This window comes from Malaclemys terrapin, chromosome 14, assembly GCF_027887155.1.
Source record: "Malaclemys terrapin pileata isolate rMalTer1 chromosome 14, rMalTer1.hap1, whole genome shotgun sequence".
Classification (NCBI taxonomy): Eukaryota; Metazoa; Chordata; order Testudines; family Emydidae; genus Malaclemys; species Malaclemys terrapin.
The window spans coordinates 20315101-20335201 of NC_071518.1; the positions used below are offsets into that span (position 1 = coordinate 20315101).

The following is a 20101-nucleotide window of genomic DNA, read 5'->3' on the forward strand; positions in this document are numbered from 1 at the left end:
TGTTTTTTGTTTTTTAAGAAAATAGTACTAACAGCAATTATACCAGATGATTAATGAATTGTCCAGTGACCGTAAGGGCATGGGGGAGGGGGGTTAACCAAAGTTAGACATGTACTTTTTTCTTTACAGCTCATTTTAGGAGAAAGCCCTGTAATCATTTTTATTATCAGAATATAATTAAGATGTAAACCCTTCTGTTTCACTGTTAATTTGTCCTCAGAGTTAAATCTTAAAATCAGTCCAAAAAGATCAGCACACAGCAAACCTGTTAAATGTCTGCATGCTGTTTTGTATCTGAAACCTATTCCAAGTTCTGTCTTGGCAGCAACTAAGTAAATTCTGAAACTTGAGTTCTCATATCATGTCTTAAGGAAAAAAATCTTAAAAATGATGGGAATGCCAGTAAGGGGGCTCAACGAAGCGGGTGCACAATACAGAGCCTGTTCTCTGGGAAGTCACAAAGGTGCATATCTCTTTCTCTTTGCAGAGCAACCACCAACAACAAAGTGCGAGAGCAGGCACTTCTTGAACTGAGTTTTGTAAACTCAGACCTGCAAATCTTAAAGGAGGAATTAGAAGGACTTAATATATCAGTGGAAGTTTATCAGAATACAGAGTAAGTGAAAATCTAGTCTATTATCAACCCATCTTTTGTTTACCAACTGGAAATAAAACTGGTGCTGGATGAGTGTGAATGCTGGACAGTATTTACATGAAAAAAATAGTGAATAAAGAACATGATAGAAGGAGAATATACTTTCTCTTAGTCTACAGTCTGACCACATAGTCCGTATATTTGTCGCTCTCTCTGCATCCACCTGAGCTGCCGCAGTGCCTTATGGGAGTTGTAGTTCAAGGTCCCTCATGCCTCCATTCTCCAATATGGACCATGCTGCAGGCCTGACTATATCTCACATGATGCATCGCAGTCTCTCCCTGTAGCTAAGCTGCCACTGCGGTGCATGAGGCACTGCAGAGGTTCAGCCCCAGGTAGAGAGCAGGGGAGCAAGGCCCATAGAGGAAAATGGTGGCAGCTCCCATTAGACACTGCAGCAACTCAGGCGGACACAAAGATTAATATTGTCCTGATGTGAAATTAAACATTTTGGTTTTCCCAAAGGAAAATTCTGCCAAAATCAAGTTTCCCATAGAAAATTTTGACACAGATCTCATTTTCTGAGGGGAAAATGTTTTATTCAGAATTTTTCCACTCTCTCAAACATGCACAGGGAGTGCAGTAGGGAAGATGAAAGTGACAGCTGCCATAGTGACAGTAGGGGGAGCAGATTTGTGATAGTCTCCAGAAGCACATACATACCCCACCTCTCCAACCTCCCTACAAGTCCTTGAGAAGATAATTTAAAACATTCTGCTCTTTGATGGTGAAGACCAGTGTTACCTCTAATTTTTCCCACCCATATGCAGAATTAATTTTGTTCTGTGCACCAATATGCAGGAGATGTGTGACACATCACCTTCATATTGGTGCACAGAACAAAATTAATGTGGTGGGGGTGGGGACAAGAGGTTCAGAGTGTGGGAGGAGGCTCAGGGCTGAGACAGAGGGTTGGGGTGCAGGGGTGTGAGGGCTCTGGCTTGGGATGTGGGCTCTGGGGTGGGGCCGGGGATGAGGAGCTCAGAGCTGGGGCATAGGGGTAGGGTACAGGGGTGTGAAGGCTCCGGCTGGGGGAGTGGGCTCTGGGGTGGGGCCGGGGATGAAGGGTTTGGGGTGCAGGAAGGTGCTCTGGGGCTACAGAGAGGAGAGAGGGCTCCCCCCCAGCACTCTTTCCCTGCAGCAGCACCTGGGCTGGGGAGGAGAAGCGCCTCTCCCCGCCACGGGAGATCTGGGGCTGGGGCTGCAGGATAGGCTGGGTCTGGGCCGCTCCGGGGCTGGTCTGCCCTGGCCACTCCTGGGTCCGGGCTGCACTGGGGCTGGTCCGGGCTGCGCTTCCCTGGCCGCAGCTGGGGCCGGGCTGCTCCAGGGCTGTTCCGGGCCGTGTTGCCCAGTCTGCACCTGAGGCCGGGCCTGATCTGGCCACGCTGCCCTGGCCACGACAGGTCTGGGCTACAGGCTCAGTTGGGGCTGGAGGGTGTCCTGGAGGGTATAGTGCCCTCCTGTCGCAGGTTGGGGGTCAGGGGAGGGGTGCCCCTCCCCTGGCCATGGCAGGTCCCCGCTCCTGGCCGCACAGCTTACAGGGAACTTAGGTGAAGACCCAGGTTTTGGTGAAGATCTTGTGGCTGGAGAATGTTGGAACAGTGGCCCTTGTGACTGTCATTTTAGTTGACCTCCTTTGAACTGTTTCCTACATTTCCAATGCTGTTCATATAATAAAGAACCCCAAACTGCAGGTATTATGCTATGTACAGTCTAACCAAGTCTGCATAAAGGACACATCAATATTTTCTGTGTCAAAGAGTGGCACTCTTTCTCCATATCTATAGACCGTATACTCACCTCCATTTACGCAGTGCAAAGAAAAGGGGAAAGTCTCAAAGAGTGCTAAGAAGAGGGAAGCCATATAGGGGAAAAGGGGGGTATAGGCATATTACTACCTCAGTGACAACCTGTCTCCCCTCTGTGACTGCTACAGAGAGAGAGCAGAGCTTGCAGAGAGCTGTACTTCTTAGGAGGGCTATATGCCCTTCTCTCCTGTTTTAGGCATTATGTGAACCATATGTTCGCCAGTTGACAGGGATCTCTTGTTGATCAAAGGATATAATAATGTGTCTTTATACAACTCTGGTAAGACCATCCTTGAAGAATGGATACAACTTTGGGCGCTTTTTGTACAAAATAGACACCAGAAAGTGAGATAAGACAGATAAACCTGTCAAGCAGATCTGCTTCTAAACAGAGGGCCATATTCTCCCTCCACTCATACCTGTGCAACCCTCACAGCAAAAACTGAGGGCAAAATCTGGCCCAGGAAGTTTCTGAGGTGGTGACAGGAATCCTGAAAATGCAAATACCACTTGTTTCTTTTGTCTTCCTATTGAATATGATATGCTTATTCAGGATGTGGGGGGAGAGTTTGCCCTGAGCATGTACATGAGAATACCTCTATAGCCATAAAAATACTCCTAGTGTGCCTGTAGGCCAATCCTTACGGCGTGGTCAAAGGATATTTTTCAAAACTGTGTGTTACACACCCAGTATATAAGACTAGAGAAGTCTATTACTTAATCTGTGGGTTTGGCACTTCAATAGCTAAAAGCAGATATTGAATTTCTTTACATTCATCATAGAGTTGGCAGAAACACCGGTGTCCATGGAAATTGTACACAAGCTTGGCTGCTTAATGAAGATGGATGATGAAAGAACATATTAAATCAATATTAAATCAATACGTAGGATTTTTAGTGCCTTGGCTTTTATCAGATTATTTTTCAAAGGTAACTGCGGTAAAAGCATTGAAATAACAGTTCTTTCCAATATTTGGTTACGTTAGACGTGTTGCACCCTCAAGTGTGTGTGTGGGTGTATTTGTGCCTCACTACCAGGGAGAATAGTTTTAAACTCCATCGGGGTTCCATAGGAGCCCCTGGCAGATGCTGCCCATTAGGTGAGCTGAATAAGCACTGCTTCTTGGGGCCCTGGCTCTTCTCCTCCTCAACTGGCCCTGCCTACTTTCTGGATTGCACCAGCCAGCTCTAGGGACCTTCTTATGCTAAGCTGGAGTTGTGAGTAGATTGTACTGCTGCTCCCCTGGCAGACTTTTCACCACCAGGGACATGCATCCCAGGTTCTGCTGGCTTTGCTGATAGAAACCTATGAGTGAATCACTCCCACAGTATTTTGTAGTGAAAATAGGTCACTATGAACAATTATTAGAAAGTCAGTTAAGTGTTTGCTGGAAAAAGAAAATATCAGATAAACATATCCAGATGCCAAGGACATTTCGTTTAAACAGACACTATTCCATCTTTCCCACTCAACATGTGTAAATAATAACTGGAAGAAATCCTGACATCTCTGTTTGAAATGGGGACATTTTGCTTAGGAAAAGAGTGGTACAGACAGATTTCACAGTTGGGACCAAATGCTCATGATCTCCTTATTCATATGAGTAGTCCCACTAGCAAACAATAGAATTACTCTTATAATGTGATCAAGAGTTTTATTTTCCTTGAGGATCAAGGGTTTGAGTTTGTTTGTTTGTTTGTTTTTTGTTTGTTTTTTAACATTGCCATCTTGTACCTCCTCACCCTCCATGGAGATGCTTCTCAGGGTTGAATTCTTCCCTCACCCTAACATTTTCTAAAAGTTAAATACACATGGCAGTGGTTCTCAAACTTTTTACTGTCAGGCTCCAGTTATATCAAAACCAATGAGCTCAGGCCTTACTTTCCAATGTGCTAGAGACAATTTATATATATCAACCATTGATGGAATACTAAAATATTGAAGCATATGGAATTATCATAGCCCTTACTTGTGTATGTCTCTCTGCAGTGGGTGGTTTCTGCACATGTGGTTTATCCAGATGTGGAAAGATTGATCCAAACTGATACAGACAAGTGATCTGTCAATCCCCACTTTCTGTTTCCTTGGCCCCCTCTTCCTCTGGGGGAACAATGGCTCAAGGGCAACTCTCATTCCCTTCAGACTCTTTCCCTTTGAGCTTCCATCCCTATGCCTATATCCCGATTCTGTCCCTCTCACCACACTGATAAATACAGCTGGCTTCTGCCTCCTCCTCCCCCAGTGTCTCATTCTGGCTGGGTACCAGCAGGGGAGATAGAGGAAGGAAGAAGAAACCAGACAATCTTCCTTCACTCCTTACTCACATCACAGAGGCCCTTGGTGGCCAGAAGGAATAATTGTACAGAGAGACTTGAAGCCAGAATAAACTCCTGGGGAATCAAGAGCTCCCCCTGTCCACAAAAAGATTATTGGGGTCTCCTGATAAAATCTCTCACACTGCAGCTGTTTACTTCACTTCTGTCATTCCTGAAATAGGAGCATTCATGTTTGGGTTTTATAATAATAATTATTTTTTTTAAATAAGGAAAATAACTTGTGTGGGACAGAACAGTGTGTGTAAAGGGAGCATTACACAATTCTGAAATGCTTAAAGCCTCCTAGTGCAAATAAAAAGGTGCATGTTATATATGCTGTCATCAAGAGAGACAGCTCCTTCTCTCTATGGTCACATGGAACAAGACAGGTAATTTTGCCAACAGAACAATAGAAAATAAGGAGTTAACTTTCTGTTTGTCTTTTCTGTTGCCACAGAGAGACTTTTAGCATTCCCCTGATACCACTTGGCCTGAAGGAGACTAAAGAAGGGGACTTAACAATCCCTCTTAAGGTAAGTTTCGAAGATACAGATTTTAGAATCAATATTTAACATGTAACACTGCTGTTATGTTTGAAGGTGCGCAGCATTGTGTGCAAATTCTAAACATATTTTTATGCACTAATCTGATCAAGAACCAAGAATTTAGCACACCAAGAATTATCAAGGATTTGAGATCAGTTATGTCCTTCAGAAGATCTTTCCCTGTGACTTCAATGGACTGACTCTTGATTTACATTTGTGTGAAAGCAAAATCAGGCCCACTGTCATGGGCGGTGGGTATCAAAGGCTGGGGGTGCTAAGCCTCCCCTAATCCAGGCCGTGGCCCCACCCACACTCTGGCCCAAGGCCCCGCCATTGCTCCTTCTCTTCCCCAAAGCTGGCAGGGTCTCAGCCAGAGGCGGCTTGGGCCGGCTGGGTGTAGGGCAAGCCTGCACTGGGCGGCTGGAAGGGGCAGGCCGGGGTTCCTCCGGTCGCGCTGGGGCGGGGACTCGGGCAGAAGGGGCAGGGCTGGGGGAATATTGGGTTCACCCGCTGCCCATGCCCACTGTTCTATGGCCCAGCTAGTGATGATGGTGATGATAATAATAATAACCATTTATTGTTTGTACACTGCCCACATTTGTACGTGGTGCTCTACAATACAAATTAAACAAGATCCCTGTCCAGATGTTAGTCTAAATGAAGACTAATTAAATAATCTGGCTGTACTCATCTCTTTCTCCCCCTACCACCAGGGCAGCTGGGGGATGGTTTGGCACCCAGGAAGGTAGTCCCAGTGTATTCAAGTGATTCTGATTTAGACTAGGATTTTCTGATGGGGAGGAAACATGGCCAGAGCATGCTATGCCTGGGGGCAGGAAGAGGCTATGGTGCCGAGGCAGCTCTACAGCTCTGCACTAGGGGAATACCCAGCTAGGACAGAGGAAGCCCCAGTTATTTGTGTGTGCCAGCTTTAAGGGGGCTTTATGGTGCAAAATAGTTGTACTGGGTCCAGGAATCAGACCATAGAGTGGATCCAATTTGCTCCGAGTTACATAGGTATAGCTGCCAGTGCAGTCACATGAAATTGCATTTGATAGAACTGAGAGCAGAATTGGGCTCCTACAGAAAATGTAGTGTTTAACATTTTTTCAATTAAAAGGGCTTTATTACTTCTATGTTTTGATTAATTATGTGATATAATTTTCTGTGAGCATTATAAAGATCATCCTTGGGGCACACAAAGTCTATGCCGGTTATGGATATTTATTCAGGTGAGCTCAGCTGTATTCAGCATATTAGATAATGAAATCCATGGAAGAAGGCTTTCTTTGCCTGAGGCAGGGAAATAAAACAATCAGGAATAATTCTCCATGGAGCAAGTAAACAGCAACAGTTTTACCAAGCCAAGAGCCACTTGGATTCAGAGCTTCACAAGGGACTTTAATCTGCATTCTTTCAAGCAAAACTCTCACTGACTTTAATGGGAGTTCTGTCTTAGAAATGAGTATATGTTTGGAATCAAGGAGAATTCTCTTTGGGTTTTCATTGACAGCTACTAGGTCTGCATACTACTTAGTGGGAAATAGCTGTTTGAATCAGGAAGAAAGCTCTTTCTCACTACTACTTTGGATCTTTTTTGAACTTTATAGCGCAAATTCAGAGGATGAATTGTAAAGCTGGTGTAAGCTAAACTCCCTTACACTAATTGAGACTCCCACATATAGACTCCCTTAGCTCTGTATACCCCCTCATCTCCTACTGTGGGAGTCTAAGTTGGTGCATCTAACCATGACAAGGAGCCAGAAGAAGTAAACTGAAAAAACCCACATCCTACTTTAACTTACTCCTTGGAGTCAATGGAGTTACACTGAAGTAAAACGAGAGAATCAGCCCCCCTTCTACTAACTTAGACTCTCTTAGACATCACTTAAGAATTTGGCCCCACTTCTCCATCTGTAGGTTATTCTTGATTGGCCATATTCTGCTGCCATTTATACCAGTGTAGTTTCATTAAACTCAGTGGAGTTTCACCAATATAACTAAGAGCAGAATTTGAGACAATATCTTTCTATTAATGAATTTTCATGATCATTTGACTCCCTTTTTTTTGTATTTGATAGGTTCAGATGTCAATTTCAAAACTATTAACTCAGTTTGAAAAAATAGCAGAAAAAATATTATAGCTGTTTAGAGTCCGCTACGCAAGATTGGAGTTTCTCATATTTGATACAAGATGAAGATATTACCTTGAAATCTTGTCTGTTACAGTTTTCCTGCTTTTTTGCAAATCTGACATATATAAATACAACACCATTTATTACTAATGAGTAGAAACTTTGCAAATCATGAGATTTTTAAATATTCAGGACACTGTTCATATTTGCATAGAAATCAAAAACTTTGGCCTGAAAGAGTAAGGGTATTCCACATTTTATTTTGTTTAGGACTTTATCCTGGAACATTACAGTGAAGACGGTTCTGATTATGAAGATGAAATAGCTGATCTTATGGATTTGAGACAAGTAGGTTTGATTTTGCATGTTAATTCTTGTTGTGACTGTGCCACCATATCCAGTTTTAATCTTGCAGATTTTTATTAATAATGTTCATATATGGTTAGATTGTGGCACTCTTAATGACTAATACTTTGCTCCAGGTTACCTTACTTCCATTTGTTTTAGCTCCCAAGATATATAAAATGACAGCCTCCATATCCCAAGGACTATAATGCAACATTTCCATCAGTGATTTGGAAGTCTCACTGATAAAATTTGCAAATGACAAAGATTGGCAGAATGGTAAATAATGAGGACAGAGTAGTTATATGGTGTGATTTGTATCACTTGGCAGCGGGGGCCCATTCAAACAAAATGGGTTTCAGTACAGCTGTGTGCAGAGTTGTACATCTAGGAATAAGGAATGCAAGCCATATCTATAGAATGGGGGGAGTGGGAGGACTGAAATATGGAAAACAGTGACTTTGAAAAGGATTTAGGGGGTCATAGTGGACAAATACCTCTGTATGAGCTCCCAGTGCAGTGGTGTGGGGAAAAAGGGCTATTCCTCACATATAATCCTGCATCTTGGCAAGGGTTTAGACTAGATGACCTTGTTCAAATGTTCTTCTATAGCTCACACAATACCTACTGTCCAACATTGTATTTCAACATGTGTGAGATTTGCCTATCACACACTATCTCCCATGTGTTTCCTTAGGGCCACGTACAGCCTTCTCTCCAGCACAACTCTATTATTCAGAGTTGGGTGCACACATCAAGGGCAGGCTATGCCCCTATGCTTCTAATTCCCTCATTCCAGACACTTTTATATTATGCGAAAGTCCCATTGATTTTAGTTGAGCAGAACTGTGTCCTTGGTGTGTTACATTATTCACGCTGAAACTAAACAGAATGCATTGTGTGAATGTATGTTTTTACATATCTGAACTTTAAGGCCTGCCGTACTCCCAGCAGAGATGAATCCGGCATTGAGATGTTGATGAGCTATTTCATTCAACTTGGCTTTGTAGAGAACAGATTTTTTCCACCTACCAGACATATGGGGATTTTATTTACCTGGTAAGCTTTTTTTTTTAGAACACTGTTAACCTTGAACTAGCTCTATGTAATTTGAAAGACTTACATTTTTCTTGTACAGTGTGTTTTCATATTTATATTGTTACGCACTCTCTTTAGTTTGTACAGTAAAGTTCTGAAGAGAATAAGGCCCTTTCTACGCTGAGAGTAAGGTCTGTGAAGGGCCATAAGAATTCTCTTTAAACATCTACACATGCTACCTGGATTTTGGGTCTTGGTGGATATGAGCACATAGGAGCCGGTGGGGAATGAGCATAGCCTTGACTACATGCTTACTAGTTGCTGGGCAGCATGGTGAGAATGGGGGAGTATTGTGATTTGCTGCTGATACTCCTTGCGTGGTGCAATGTACACCTCACCCCTTGCTCAGGCTGTCGTATGGAACACAATCTAGTCCTGTGTTATTGGAACTACAAGATTTATAGGCTAAGAGTATCTACTACTGTCTATCTTAATTTGTAATGAATAGGAAACACTACATAGTCCAAAATATCAGAGGACTGTAGAAAGACTTCTGCACTGGCTCAGCATGGCAAGTGCTATGATATACTGCACCATTATCAATGGGAGAAGAATGTGACTCAGTGAATTTAAATCTTGTGTTTGTGAATAGAACAGGAGACTCCTACCATTTGGTCAAGCAAAGCTATTTGAGTTCCAGTCCAGCATTGCAAGAAGGGAGACATTGCTTTTAAGAAAGCTCAATAAATCCACTCACTAGCTCTTGGAGCTCAGGGATATATTTGCATTACATGCATGTGATTATGAATTACCATAAGTTTCAGCAGAAGCAGAAAAGGCATTATAGATCCTGCTATTCTCTTTTGAACAATAAAATGAAAACACTGGTAACTCTGTGCTCGCTTGTCTTTTTATGCTTATTTCATTTTGCCTTCCTCTCTCTCTCCCTCTCCCCCCCACTTCCCTCAGGTATGATTCCTTCACAGGTGTCCCTGTCTGTCAGCAGAATTTGTTACTAGAAAAAGCCAGTATTTTATTTAATATTGGAGCCCTCTACACACAGATTGGTACAAGGTGTAATCGGCAGACCAAGCCCGGACTTGAAAATGCTGTTGATGCTTTTCAGAGAGCTGCAGGTATGTAAAGAGAGAAGGAGCTGTGGTTCATTTACATATTGAAAATACAGGGGAGATTATTTCTGGGGAAGTCTCAATCTGTCTCTTACATACAGAGCTATACATTCAATATTGACTTTTGATTTTATTAACACAGTCCAAACAGAAAAGGAGGTGGATTGAAACCCAAAGGTCCTCACAAGGATCTGTACTAGGCTTTAATTAAACATTCCTGTTAGCCGTAGTTTAACATTTCAAAAACCTGGAGCTGCTGTCTGAACAAGTCTGGTAAAGACAAAGTGAATATTGTAGTTAATGATTAATTAGCTGTACATTCACCTTTTCTTTGCCCGTTCGCCATTACATCACTGTAACTGCATTGACTTGTGTAAAATGTGTGTGATGGGAGTGGATAATCAGTCCTATAGCATCTACATTTTAAAAACATTTTAAAACAGTCAAGTCTATTTTGATCCCAAATGAAGCTTATTGTCCAATTGAGATCAATGGTAAATTTGCCATTGACTCCGAATAGGAGCAGGATCTATGCCCATAATGAATCATTGGAGTTTCTATTCTACTGTGTCTGTGGTAGTTAATGGGAGCTGCACCCCTTGAGGCAGGGGTGAAAGTAAAGCCGAAGACTTACTGGTACGGGAGCTGGCTTCGGCCCCCGGAAGGGGCGGCGCTTTGGGTAGGAGGGGCGGGACTGGGGATCAGCATCCCCCAGCCAGCCCTTACACGCTGCCTGGCCCGTGCTGCCCGGGGCTCCAGCGGCGATTTAGTTGCAGTAGTGGCAGTGGTGGCCGGAGCCCCGGGTCCTTTTAAATCGCTGGCCCCGGGACAGCTGCTCCTTGTGTCCCCCCCCCCTTCCCCGTCAGCGGATGGGGGGCAAAAGGGGCAACATTATTAAAGCACTGCCACGGCAATGCTTTAAGCAGGGTCCTTTGCCGCGGCAGCGCTTTAAAGTCAGCTGTACGGGCCGGTATCGGTGGCCACTTTTTACCAGTACGCTGTACCTGTTTACTTTCACCCCTGCCTTGAGCTAACATGCTATAACAGTTCTGATTCTGATTTTCATTAGAGTAGGTTTGGAACAAAAACCCTTCATTTCTTGGATAAAAGTCATCATGTAAGCGTAAGGTATTGTATTACTCATAGTGTTTACAGGTGTTTAGAGGCAGTCTTAATATCTGTGAAATGAAAATGTGTTGCAAGATGATAATTATAATCCTCAACTGCTGACTTCCAATTTTGTGAAATGCTATCATAGTTGTCAATCACTGAACAAACAGTGTGTTACTTTAATAGCCCTAGTTCTTGTATTCAAAGAATTATATAGAGATTTTGAAAATATGGCAGTTTTCATTTTTAAATAGATTTTTGTTTTGCCACACTACAGACTTGTTGTCTTTCTAGAAGAGGTTTCAGCATTTGTGAAATAAGAGAATTTCTCTTTAAAATTAAATATATTCCTACTTAGAGCAATAGCTATGCCAGTGTTTTGCTAGAGCTGTATTAAGTCATAAACTGCAGCACATCATCTGCAGCCAACATACCTTTTGCAGGGCCCCACAACAATATGCACTCTGTAAGCACTTCATTGTACCTGCGCATAGCCCCGTAACACGTACGTTGTGTTAACAGAGTGACATGATATAGTACACGTAGTAGCTATTCTGTATGGGTGGGCTGAAGTTGTTGCACTGATTCAATACATAAGAGGCCTCAACATGGATAGTAAAAAATGTCTGAATTATTTATCACACAAAGAGAAATAAATTGAGGCACCAGAAAATGAGGATGCTTTTCTGGACTTTCAGAGCCAATTCCATTTATTTCTTAAGGAATCAGTAGCTCAGATGGGCTTGACAGATTTTTGATTGATAGCCTGTGATTAAAATTTGAGTAGTGGCAGCTTCTGTCTCCAAACGTGTAAAAGCTAACTCACTAATAAAATAAAGAACATAGCCGGATAGAACTGAAAAGTAGTGACAATGAGTGACAGATATAATAATAATACAGGGGGAACTTCCATAGCCCCAGGTACTGCTGTGATACTTGTTCAGTAACTTTGGGAAAGAAGCTCTAGCAGAACTTGATAAACCAGTTGGATGAGATGAATGGGATATGTTACATTTTAATCCTTGCAAGCATTATTTATTTTTTACACTACACTTAGTGTTTGTTTTAATTTTATAAATGATAGATTAGTGGAAGTGGATGACTGAAACAGAATCTAATTTTGCCCTGCTGAACAAACTGTTCCAGTTTACTTATGGGGCTGGAACAGCACTAGACTTGAGCACACAGTGCACTGAGCCTCCTTTTGGAGTGTTTCCAAGATTAGTTGAATTGTTCTTTTTTTGCTGTAGGGGTCTCAAACTACCTTTTCAGAGGCCTAAGGATTCCCTCTCTCTTTCCTATTCCTGTGTAACAGACCGCCCTTAGGTCCCTGTAGAATGTCAGTATGTACCCAGTAAAGCACCACTCGAAAATCAGTCAGAGGAATTCTTATAAGTGAATCTTAAGGCATCACTCCCCTTGTCCTGCCCCACAGGACAGCTTCCGTAGCCCCTGTGAATGATAACCCAGGATTGGGAACTGAGCACAGCTGTTTTAGATGGTAATACAGACCACTAATCTATATGACAGTGGGTCATTTTAACTCTTCACATTTAATAAGAATCCATTTTGGATAACTTAATTTGGCTGGGTAATTTCTAGAAAATATATTTTCAAGTTTCTCAATTGTCTTATTTGCTACTTTTCAATTGTACTTGATAATTTGTGAATTGTGATCACCTGTAAAACTCCTTATCTGTTGTAATAATTAGAAAAACTTTTTAAAAATTCAGGTATTTTAAACTACCTAAAGGAAACATTTACTCACACACCAAGTTATGACATGAGCCCGGCCATGCTGAGTGTACTGGTCAAAATGATGCTTGCTCAAGCTCAAGAGTGTGTCTTCGAGCAGATCAGTCTACCTGGAATACGAAATGAATTTTTCACACTAGTGAAGATGGCTCAGGAAGTTGCTAAGGTAAGCCATGAGACTTAGTGTTTTTAAACCCACACCAAGTTTGTTTCCAGTGCCAAATCACTAGTTTAAAACTCTACCGTAGTGCCCATTTATTAAACCTTTAAAGCGTTTTTGTGACTTTGGTTTAAAGTGTTGAGCGCAAAATGCTAATTACTGTTAATGTTTTTAATACAAACTGAAACTACAGGGACTCATGTCAAGTTGTTGGCACAGTATGAGAACCTAAAATGTAATCTGTTTGCAAGGTTGCATGTTCTAACAAATACAGCGAGTTATGATGGAAATACTGACACGTCCTCAACAGTGCCACTAAAATAGGAACATAGGACCTCCTGGATCATTGAGTCCAGTCCCTGCTACTGCAGGTAATCTTGTCACATAATAAGAGCTGTTCCATTAAAAAAATGTATCTAATGGAAACAAATACCAGAACAGCAACTGGACAGTGAATAATTTATTTACTGAAGTTCTGTGTGATTCATCTTAGCAAATTAAAGTACACAACTGCTTGTAATTCTCACTGAGAATTAATAAGATTATTTCTGACAAAAATGTATGAGTAGTTATGACAATAGCATTTGATTCCATAAAGTAGATGACCAGCTCCTGCCCCCAGATCAACATGTGAAGGAGGTGTCAATTGCTTATGTGGCACCACTTTTGCCCCTCTCCCATTAACTGCCGCCAAATGCTGATCTGGCTTTACTTCTGCAGCTGGAGACTGGGGTTGGCTATATATCCTGCCCACCACTAACGATCCTCCTGATCTACCCCCAAAAGTTTCACTGATCCTTCCCAGAGTTCTGTGTATTGTACTGGCAGCATGGTGGGCAAGAGTTAGTTATGGTTTGGTAGTGATGGGGTTGCAAAACTTTCACAGGTTTACTCACAAATAAGGCAGGCAGGCTCTGACATGGAAGATAATCCACCACACTCAACGGAGGGTGGTGACATCTGAACATAGGTAGCAAAATGGGACATGAAGGTTCACTCAACCAATTCATATTATCAGATAAAGGTCATGCAGTACCTGACTCTAAATAGGATGGGCAAAACTTGTCCTGCCAATCTTAAAGAGCCTACACGGACCAAACTCATTTCACGTGTAACCTAATGTCAACTTTGAATCCAGCTTTCCTGAGCTGACAAATGTGTTTATTAAAACACTGATCTGCTTTACCCTCCTTTCAGTTGCATTAATAAGCCAAGATTTGCTTGCAAATTATAGAACTGTGTAGATATTTATATTATATAGCAGGGGTCGGCAACGTTTGGCACGCGGCTTGCCAGGGTAAGCACCGTAGCGGCCCGGGCCAGTTTATTTACCTGCTGACGCGGCAGGTTTGGCCGATCGCGGCCCCCACTGGCCGCAGTTCGCCGTCCCGGGCCAATGGGGGCGGTGGGAAGCCACAGCCAGCACATCCCGCACCGCTTCCCGCCGCCCCCATTGGCCCGGGACGGCAAACTGCGGCCAGTGGGGGCCGTGATCGGCCGAACCTGCCGCGTCAGCAGGTAAATAAACTGGCCCGGGCCGCTACGGTGCTTACCCTGGCAAGCCGCGTGCCAAACGTTGCCGACCCCGTTATATAGGATATTTATATTAGATTATATTTCATATTGTGACATAGAAATTAGAGATGGAAAAGACCAAATAAATGATTTAGTTCAATGCCATACAGAATTATTCTATACAATATACAGTGTTGTGTTCAGTCTAGTTTTAAATATCTCCAGAGATAAAGCTTCAATTTTCCTTTTAATTTCATCCCTCCCAGTCCTTGTATCAGTGTAAAATTTCCTCTTGCTCTCCGTGGTGTAAATAAGCCTTCAAATATTTGTAGATGGTTATTATATCCCCTCTTGCTAATAAAAGAGCTCCTAGTTTTAAAGGTAACTTCTCATACCTAGATGTGTGTTTTATTTTAGGTTGGAGAGGTTTACACGCTTGTTCACACTGCAATGAATCAGGCACCAGTCAAGGCGAACGTCCCTTATACCTGGTCAAATATGGCAAAAATAAAATCAGACCATTACAAAGCTCTGGCACATTACTTCGTTGCTACTCTACTGAGTGACCACCAGTGTAAGAATCCTTTGGTTTTATTTATATATCCATATAAACAACTGCGATGATTAAGAAAGGTTTGTATTGAGGCCAGGACCGGGAGCTAGGAACTCCAGAGTTCTAATATGGACTCTTTCCATGGAATACCTTTATGGCCTTGATACCTTATTCTGTCATTTTCCCCATCTGGAATATAGAAATAATGCTTTCTGCCCTTCTTTCCAGGAGTATTGAGAATGTTTATTAGCTAATACTTACAAAGAGATTTGAAAAGTGTTATATATGAGCTAAGTAATATCACTAAGTTAATCAGTTCTCATGAATAGAAAATTAGAGTTCAGGCAGCATTTAGTAAAATTAGTTCTTGATTAAAAAAAAAAAAGTCAAAATAATAATCTGGAGTGAAATCACATATTTAGAAGAATGTTTCCAAAATGTTACTACTTACTGTCCCCCGACCTCTCCTTCTGCAGTCCACCTGCCTGAAGGCACCTGACACAGAGACACATTAAAGTAGCTAACATTTTATGTATGTTGATATAGTGCATCCCAGCGATGATGAAGACAAACAGGAAAAGGCCTGGTCCCAGCTGCATGACTACATGCCAGAAGGATTGACGTCCCTAGCCATTTTAAGAGATAAAGTTCAGCGAAAACGATTAGGTAATTGCAGACTCCATTCAGCAAGTGTATAACTGTTCTAAATTACAATACAGAGAAATATTATCCGATACAAATAGATATAGTTAGCGGAATATATATGCTATAGCTGCATCAAGCAAAGCTCATGTAATCAGTTTTATTACATGATTATAACTGGTGTGTTCCGACTATTAAGTGTGTCAGTTAAGAGGAATATTATGTTTTAGAGAGAAAAACATGTCTGTTTCTCAAAATTCAAGCTGTGGCAATAATGGGATGAATTTGGTTCTGTTACACCATGTAGCTCATTAAAATCAATTGAAATGTGGCAGAATGTTGTCCAACTTCTTGTGTTACAGTGACTCAGAATTATACATGAAGCTGACTTACTTTTGCAAATGTGTCTATATTAGGAATACATAGGCACTAAAAACACTGATGTAATCAAGTTAAATCTTAAACCAAGGGTTTGATTCTGCAACACTTAAGTGAATAAGTAATCTTTACTCATGCTGTTGCTCCCACAAAATCAGTGGGACCTACTCACATGAGAATCACTTAGTTGATGGAGAATCACACGATTGGGCCTTCAGCCTTGCCTTCCTATGGGATAAAATGTTTGGTGAAGATTGTTAGAAAAATCTTAGCCTTATGTATTGTTTACATTACAGTTAAAATAAATAAAAGGCAAGCGATTGCTAATGGTTTCTACTTTCTTTAGGGAAAGCACATTTACGGAAAGCCATTGTTTATCATGAAGAAGCACTGAGGGTCTGTGGTTTGTGCAAAAAGCTTCGGAATATTGACATTCTTCAGGAGATTCTGTCAGTTGCTCACAAGCGTTCACTTACTAAGTATGCTCAGCATGAACAGGAAGATGACTTCCTGAGTTTAATGGAAGCTTCCACTGTCCTTCGTAAGTATCCCCAAATGAAAATCAAGGTTTTCTAAAGGGACTAGCAATTTTGGGTGTCCAAGTTAATGCATGTTAAAAGGGGCCTAGTTTCCAGAAAGTGGTAAGCATCCACTTCTAAAAAACCAGCCCCCTTTAAAGGTGTCTCGAGTTACACATCAAAAAATTTGTGGTCAAAGTGCATGGAGAAGCATGTTTTGTACAGTGAACTTAGTCTGTTGATTAGTCCCAAAAGTAACAGTGAAATAATTGTGCAGTTTTTCTACTTCGGTGCCTCTAAGCACATTCACACCATATAGGCTGGTTGCCTGAGATCAGATTTCAGGAAGCCTCCTTTGCACCTTCATATTTAGGGGATGATTGTAAGAAGGCCTCCTTAAAGTGTGTCAGTCTTCAGTGAATGCATCTTCCAGATATCGTGGGCTACGGTGGGTGAAGAAAGCACCTTCTATTAGTTAAAATCTCTCTCTGGCTATAAAATGTGGTTTGCTTTGTGTTATATTTTTAATCTCTTCCCACAGTTATTTGCATAAGATCTGTACTATAGGAGAGCATATAGGAAAGAGAAGTTAGTTGACTGTGAACTTGAATGCTACTGCTTCCTCCTGCATCAGTCAGACCAGCAACCCCTTTAAAAAGCATAAACAGACTGGGTTCTTTTCTTTGGGTTTTTAGTATATACTCTGAAGAAGCCTTGTGGAACCTGACATTTCATCTTGCTAAGATAATGGTGTCTGTCTCCATATGTTCTGAGGCTTGGAAGGATTAGATTTTTAATTGGCAAATGTTGATAAATGTCAGTTTTGCTGTACACATGCACACAAATATTTCCATCAATAATAATCAAAATTTACAAACTGGCAAAGTAAGAAAAATACTGCTTGAGAACTTATTGGAGTTGAAGGATATTTACTTTGTATATTTTCATATGTGATGTTGACAATTTGGGTTTTAATAGTTAAAGTTTTAAGGTTTTGAATCTGTGTCTGTCATTAAATAATTGTCTGGCCCTGTTTCCCACAACTGTGAACATTTAAATTGATTTAAAAAAGCCCTTAAAATAAAAAAACATTGATATTTGTTAAAATTATAAAAACCAACAACAAAAGTTGAGTTCTGACAAGCTTACTTGTCCTACAGTCTAGTAATGGTGTAGGAGAAACTAATAGCTGAAGTGTAAAAAGGGGTAGCATGTGAAGCTTCCTCTGCCTATCCTGCCAATAGAAGCTTTTCAGACTCTGGCTGTCAATCTGGAACTTGAAAACAAGTTTATGTTTTTTCACTTTTGTTTTAGCTAAAACAGAGCATAAAGTAGAAATGATTGTTCCGCAGTTCTCCAAGGTGAAAGTGAAAGACTTCTTTGAGAGGCTGGTAGGTAGCATACTATAATGCCTAATACTTGCTTGTGAGCCATTTTGCTGTTAATGATTACATTCTGCCACTCTGCATCCTACAGGGCCCATTGCCTGTGTTTTCAGCCAAGCAGAGATGGACAGGCCCACGCACTATTAATTTCCATTATCAAGAAAGGGGATTGGGATTCACTCTTAAAGGAGGCCCACCCGTGCAAGTTCACTGTCTCGATCCAGAGTGTTCTGCAGCAGTAAGTAGAGATTGGAGTTTTAATAATTTTCTCTCTAGGTTCTTCTGAGTTTGCTGTGATTTCTCAATCTAGCCAAGTCATCTGCAACAGTAAGGCACCCAGATTGGTGTAAATAAAATATTCTCTGTACCAATCACATCAGTGTGGTTTTTAAAGAACTAAATGTAATACCAACAATAGACATTATCCATTTTAAATGAAAAAAGACAAGATAAATGCAGTGATAAGTAATAATTTGAACACCTGAAATCAGGAAATGCAGCTCACTTGTATTGGCATTTGGAGTATTTCTGGATTTTAATTAAGCTGTTAAATGCAATGCCATATTACATACAGCGTCTGCAATTTGAGCAGGTTAGCAGTGCAGTGTTAACGTTAACATTACCTGACTCTAATGTGAAGATTACAAATTTAAAATCTAAACTAGGACTGATTCCTTCTTTTGTGTACATTTAATAAATAAAGATGACCCACATGTACCATAATCAAATACCATTATTCACCATCTATTTCAGAAGGCTGGAAGGAGAAAAGCCATGAGAAAGAAGGGGGAGAAAAAAGGCAGTGCATAGAGCCAAATATCAGGAAACGAAGGAGAAAGAGTATGGGAGGGAAAAGAATATACTGGTGCTTCCTAATATGCAATCCTCTTTTGTGAATGAGAGGAAATGGAAAAGGAGGGATACAGAGAAGAGAGAACATTCACAAGAGAAAAGAAGAGGCATAACTAAAGCACAGTGAAAGGCAGAAGCATAAGACTAAATAAGTTTATATTAAAGTACAAAAATATTACAGAAGGATAAAACATCTAATAGTGTAATGATGGGAAAGCCAAACTAAACAACAGTTTGAAATATTTAAAGATTTTTATGAATGAAAAATAGAAAAGCAAACACCCCAAACAGGAGATAGGAAAATTTAATAATTATGCTCTAGTCAAATTAATGTATGGCAGTGCACAAAAAAGGGCAATTTTGTGTGCATTAAAATGGTGCTTGGGTGTTTTGTCCTGTGCTGTCTGATCGATGAATTTTGTATGAAGCCTGGAAGGGGTGAAAAACACCTTTGGAGAAAGAAACGTTTCAACAACTGCAGCTGATGCTAATTTGCACTACATTATTTTACAGTTAAAGGGTCTGAAAGAAGGGGACTATATTGTTTCAATTAATGGCCTGGATTCCAAATGGCTGGGAGTGAATGACGTCTTGGAAAAGTTCAAAAGCATGGGAGAGAACGAAATTGAGATTAAGGTTATTAGCTGTCAGGATACGATGACTTCTGTGGTAAGTAATGAGACAGCTACTTTTCTAAACCTGAAGAACACTCAGTAAATTGAAAAAACTGCCTCGGTTTGGGCAGTGAATGCTATCTTAATTTGATATAGCCAGATGTCGTGGATTGCTGGTAAATCTAGGCCTCAATCCAGCAAAGCAGTTAAACATGTGTTTAAAGGATTCCATTGCGATAAATGGGTCTACTCACATGCTTACAGTTAAGCCTACGTGTAAATGCTTTGCTTAATGAAGGCCCTAGGTGATTCCTATATATGTAGGGCCATCTTGCCAGCTTTAGGAGTGAAACTCCACAAAGACTAATCCGACTGGTAATTTCAAGAGTTACATCAGTTTTCTTTCCAAATTGACCATGAGGGTGGAGATTTGTCTTCTGTAGCTCCCCCCTTGACCCAAAATTGGTATGGTGCTCTGCCCTGAAACACAAGGAGGGCAGGGGGGAGGCTTGAATTCTGCAAGGAATTCCTGTAGCTGTTGGGATATCTAGCTAGGCTCATGGACCCCCTCCCGGCTTCCCATTCCATGGCATCATGCCTTCAAGAGCCCTACTTCCATGAAGTGCCTGCTGTGCTAGAGAGAGCGC

General features: G+C 41.3%; 1 protein-coding gene across 1 annotated transcript in view; it reads left to right on the top strand.

The window, feature by feature from the left end:
- Positions 1-20101, top strand: part of RHPN2 (rhophilin Rho GTPase binding protein 2) — a 48558-nt gene that overhangs the window by 24770 nt on the left and 3687 nt on the right. The window contains exons 3-14 of the mRNA XM_054048650.1: positions 488-616; positions 5237-5312; positions 7730-7807; positions 8739-8863; positions 9812-9978; positions 12816-13003; positions 14930-15086; positions 15612-15731; positions 16432-16626; positions 17918-17994; positions 18080-18226; positions 19354-19509. Of these exons, the coding sequence (XP_053904625.1) occupies positions 488-616; positions 5237-5312; positions 7730-7807; positions 8739-8863; positions 9812-9978; positions 12816-13003; positions 14930-15086; positions 15612-15731; positions 16432-16626; positions 17918-17994; positions 18080-18226; positions 19354-19509 (1615 nt within the window). The remainder of the gene's footprint in view (positions 1-487; positions 617-5236; positions 5313-7729; positions 7808-8738; positions 8864-9811; positions 9979-12815; positions 13004-14929; positions 15087-15611; positions 15732-16431; positions 16627-17917; positions 17995-18079; positions 18227-19353; positions 19510-20101) is intronic.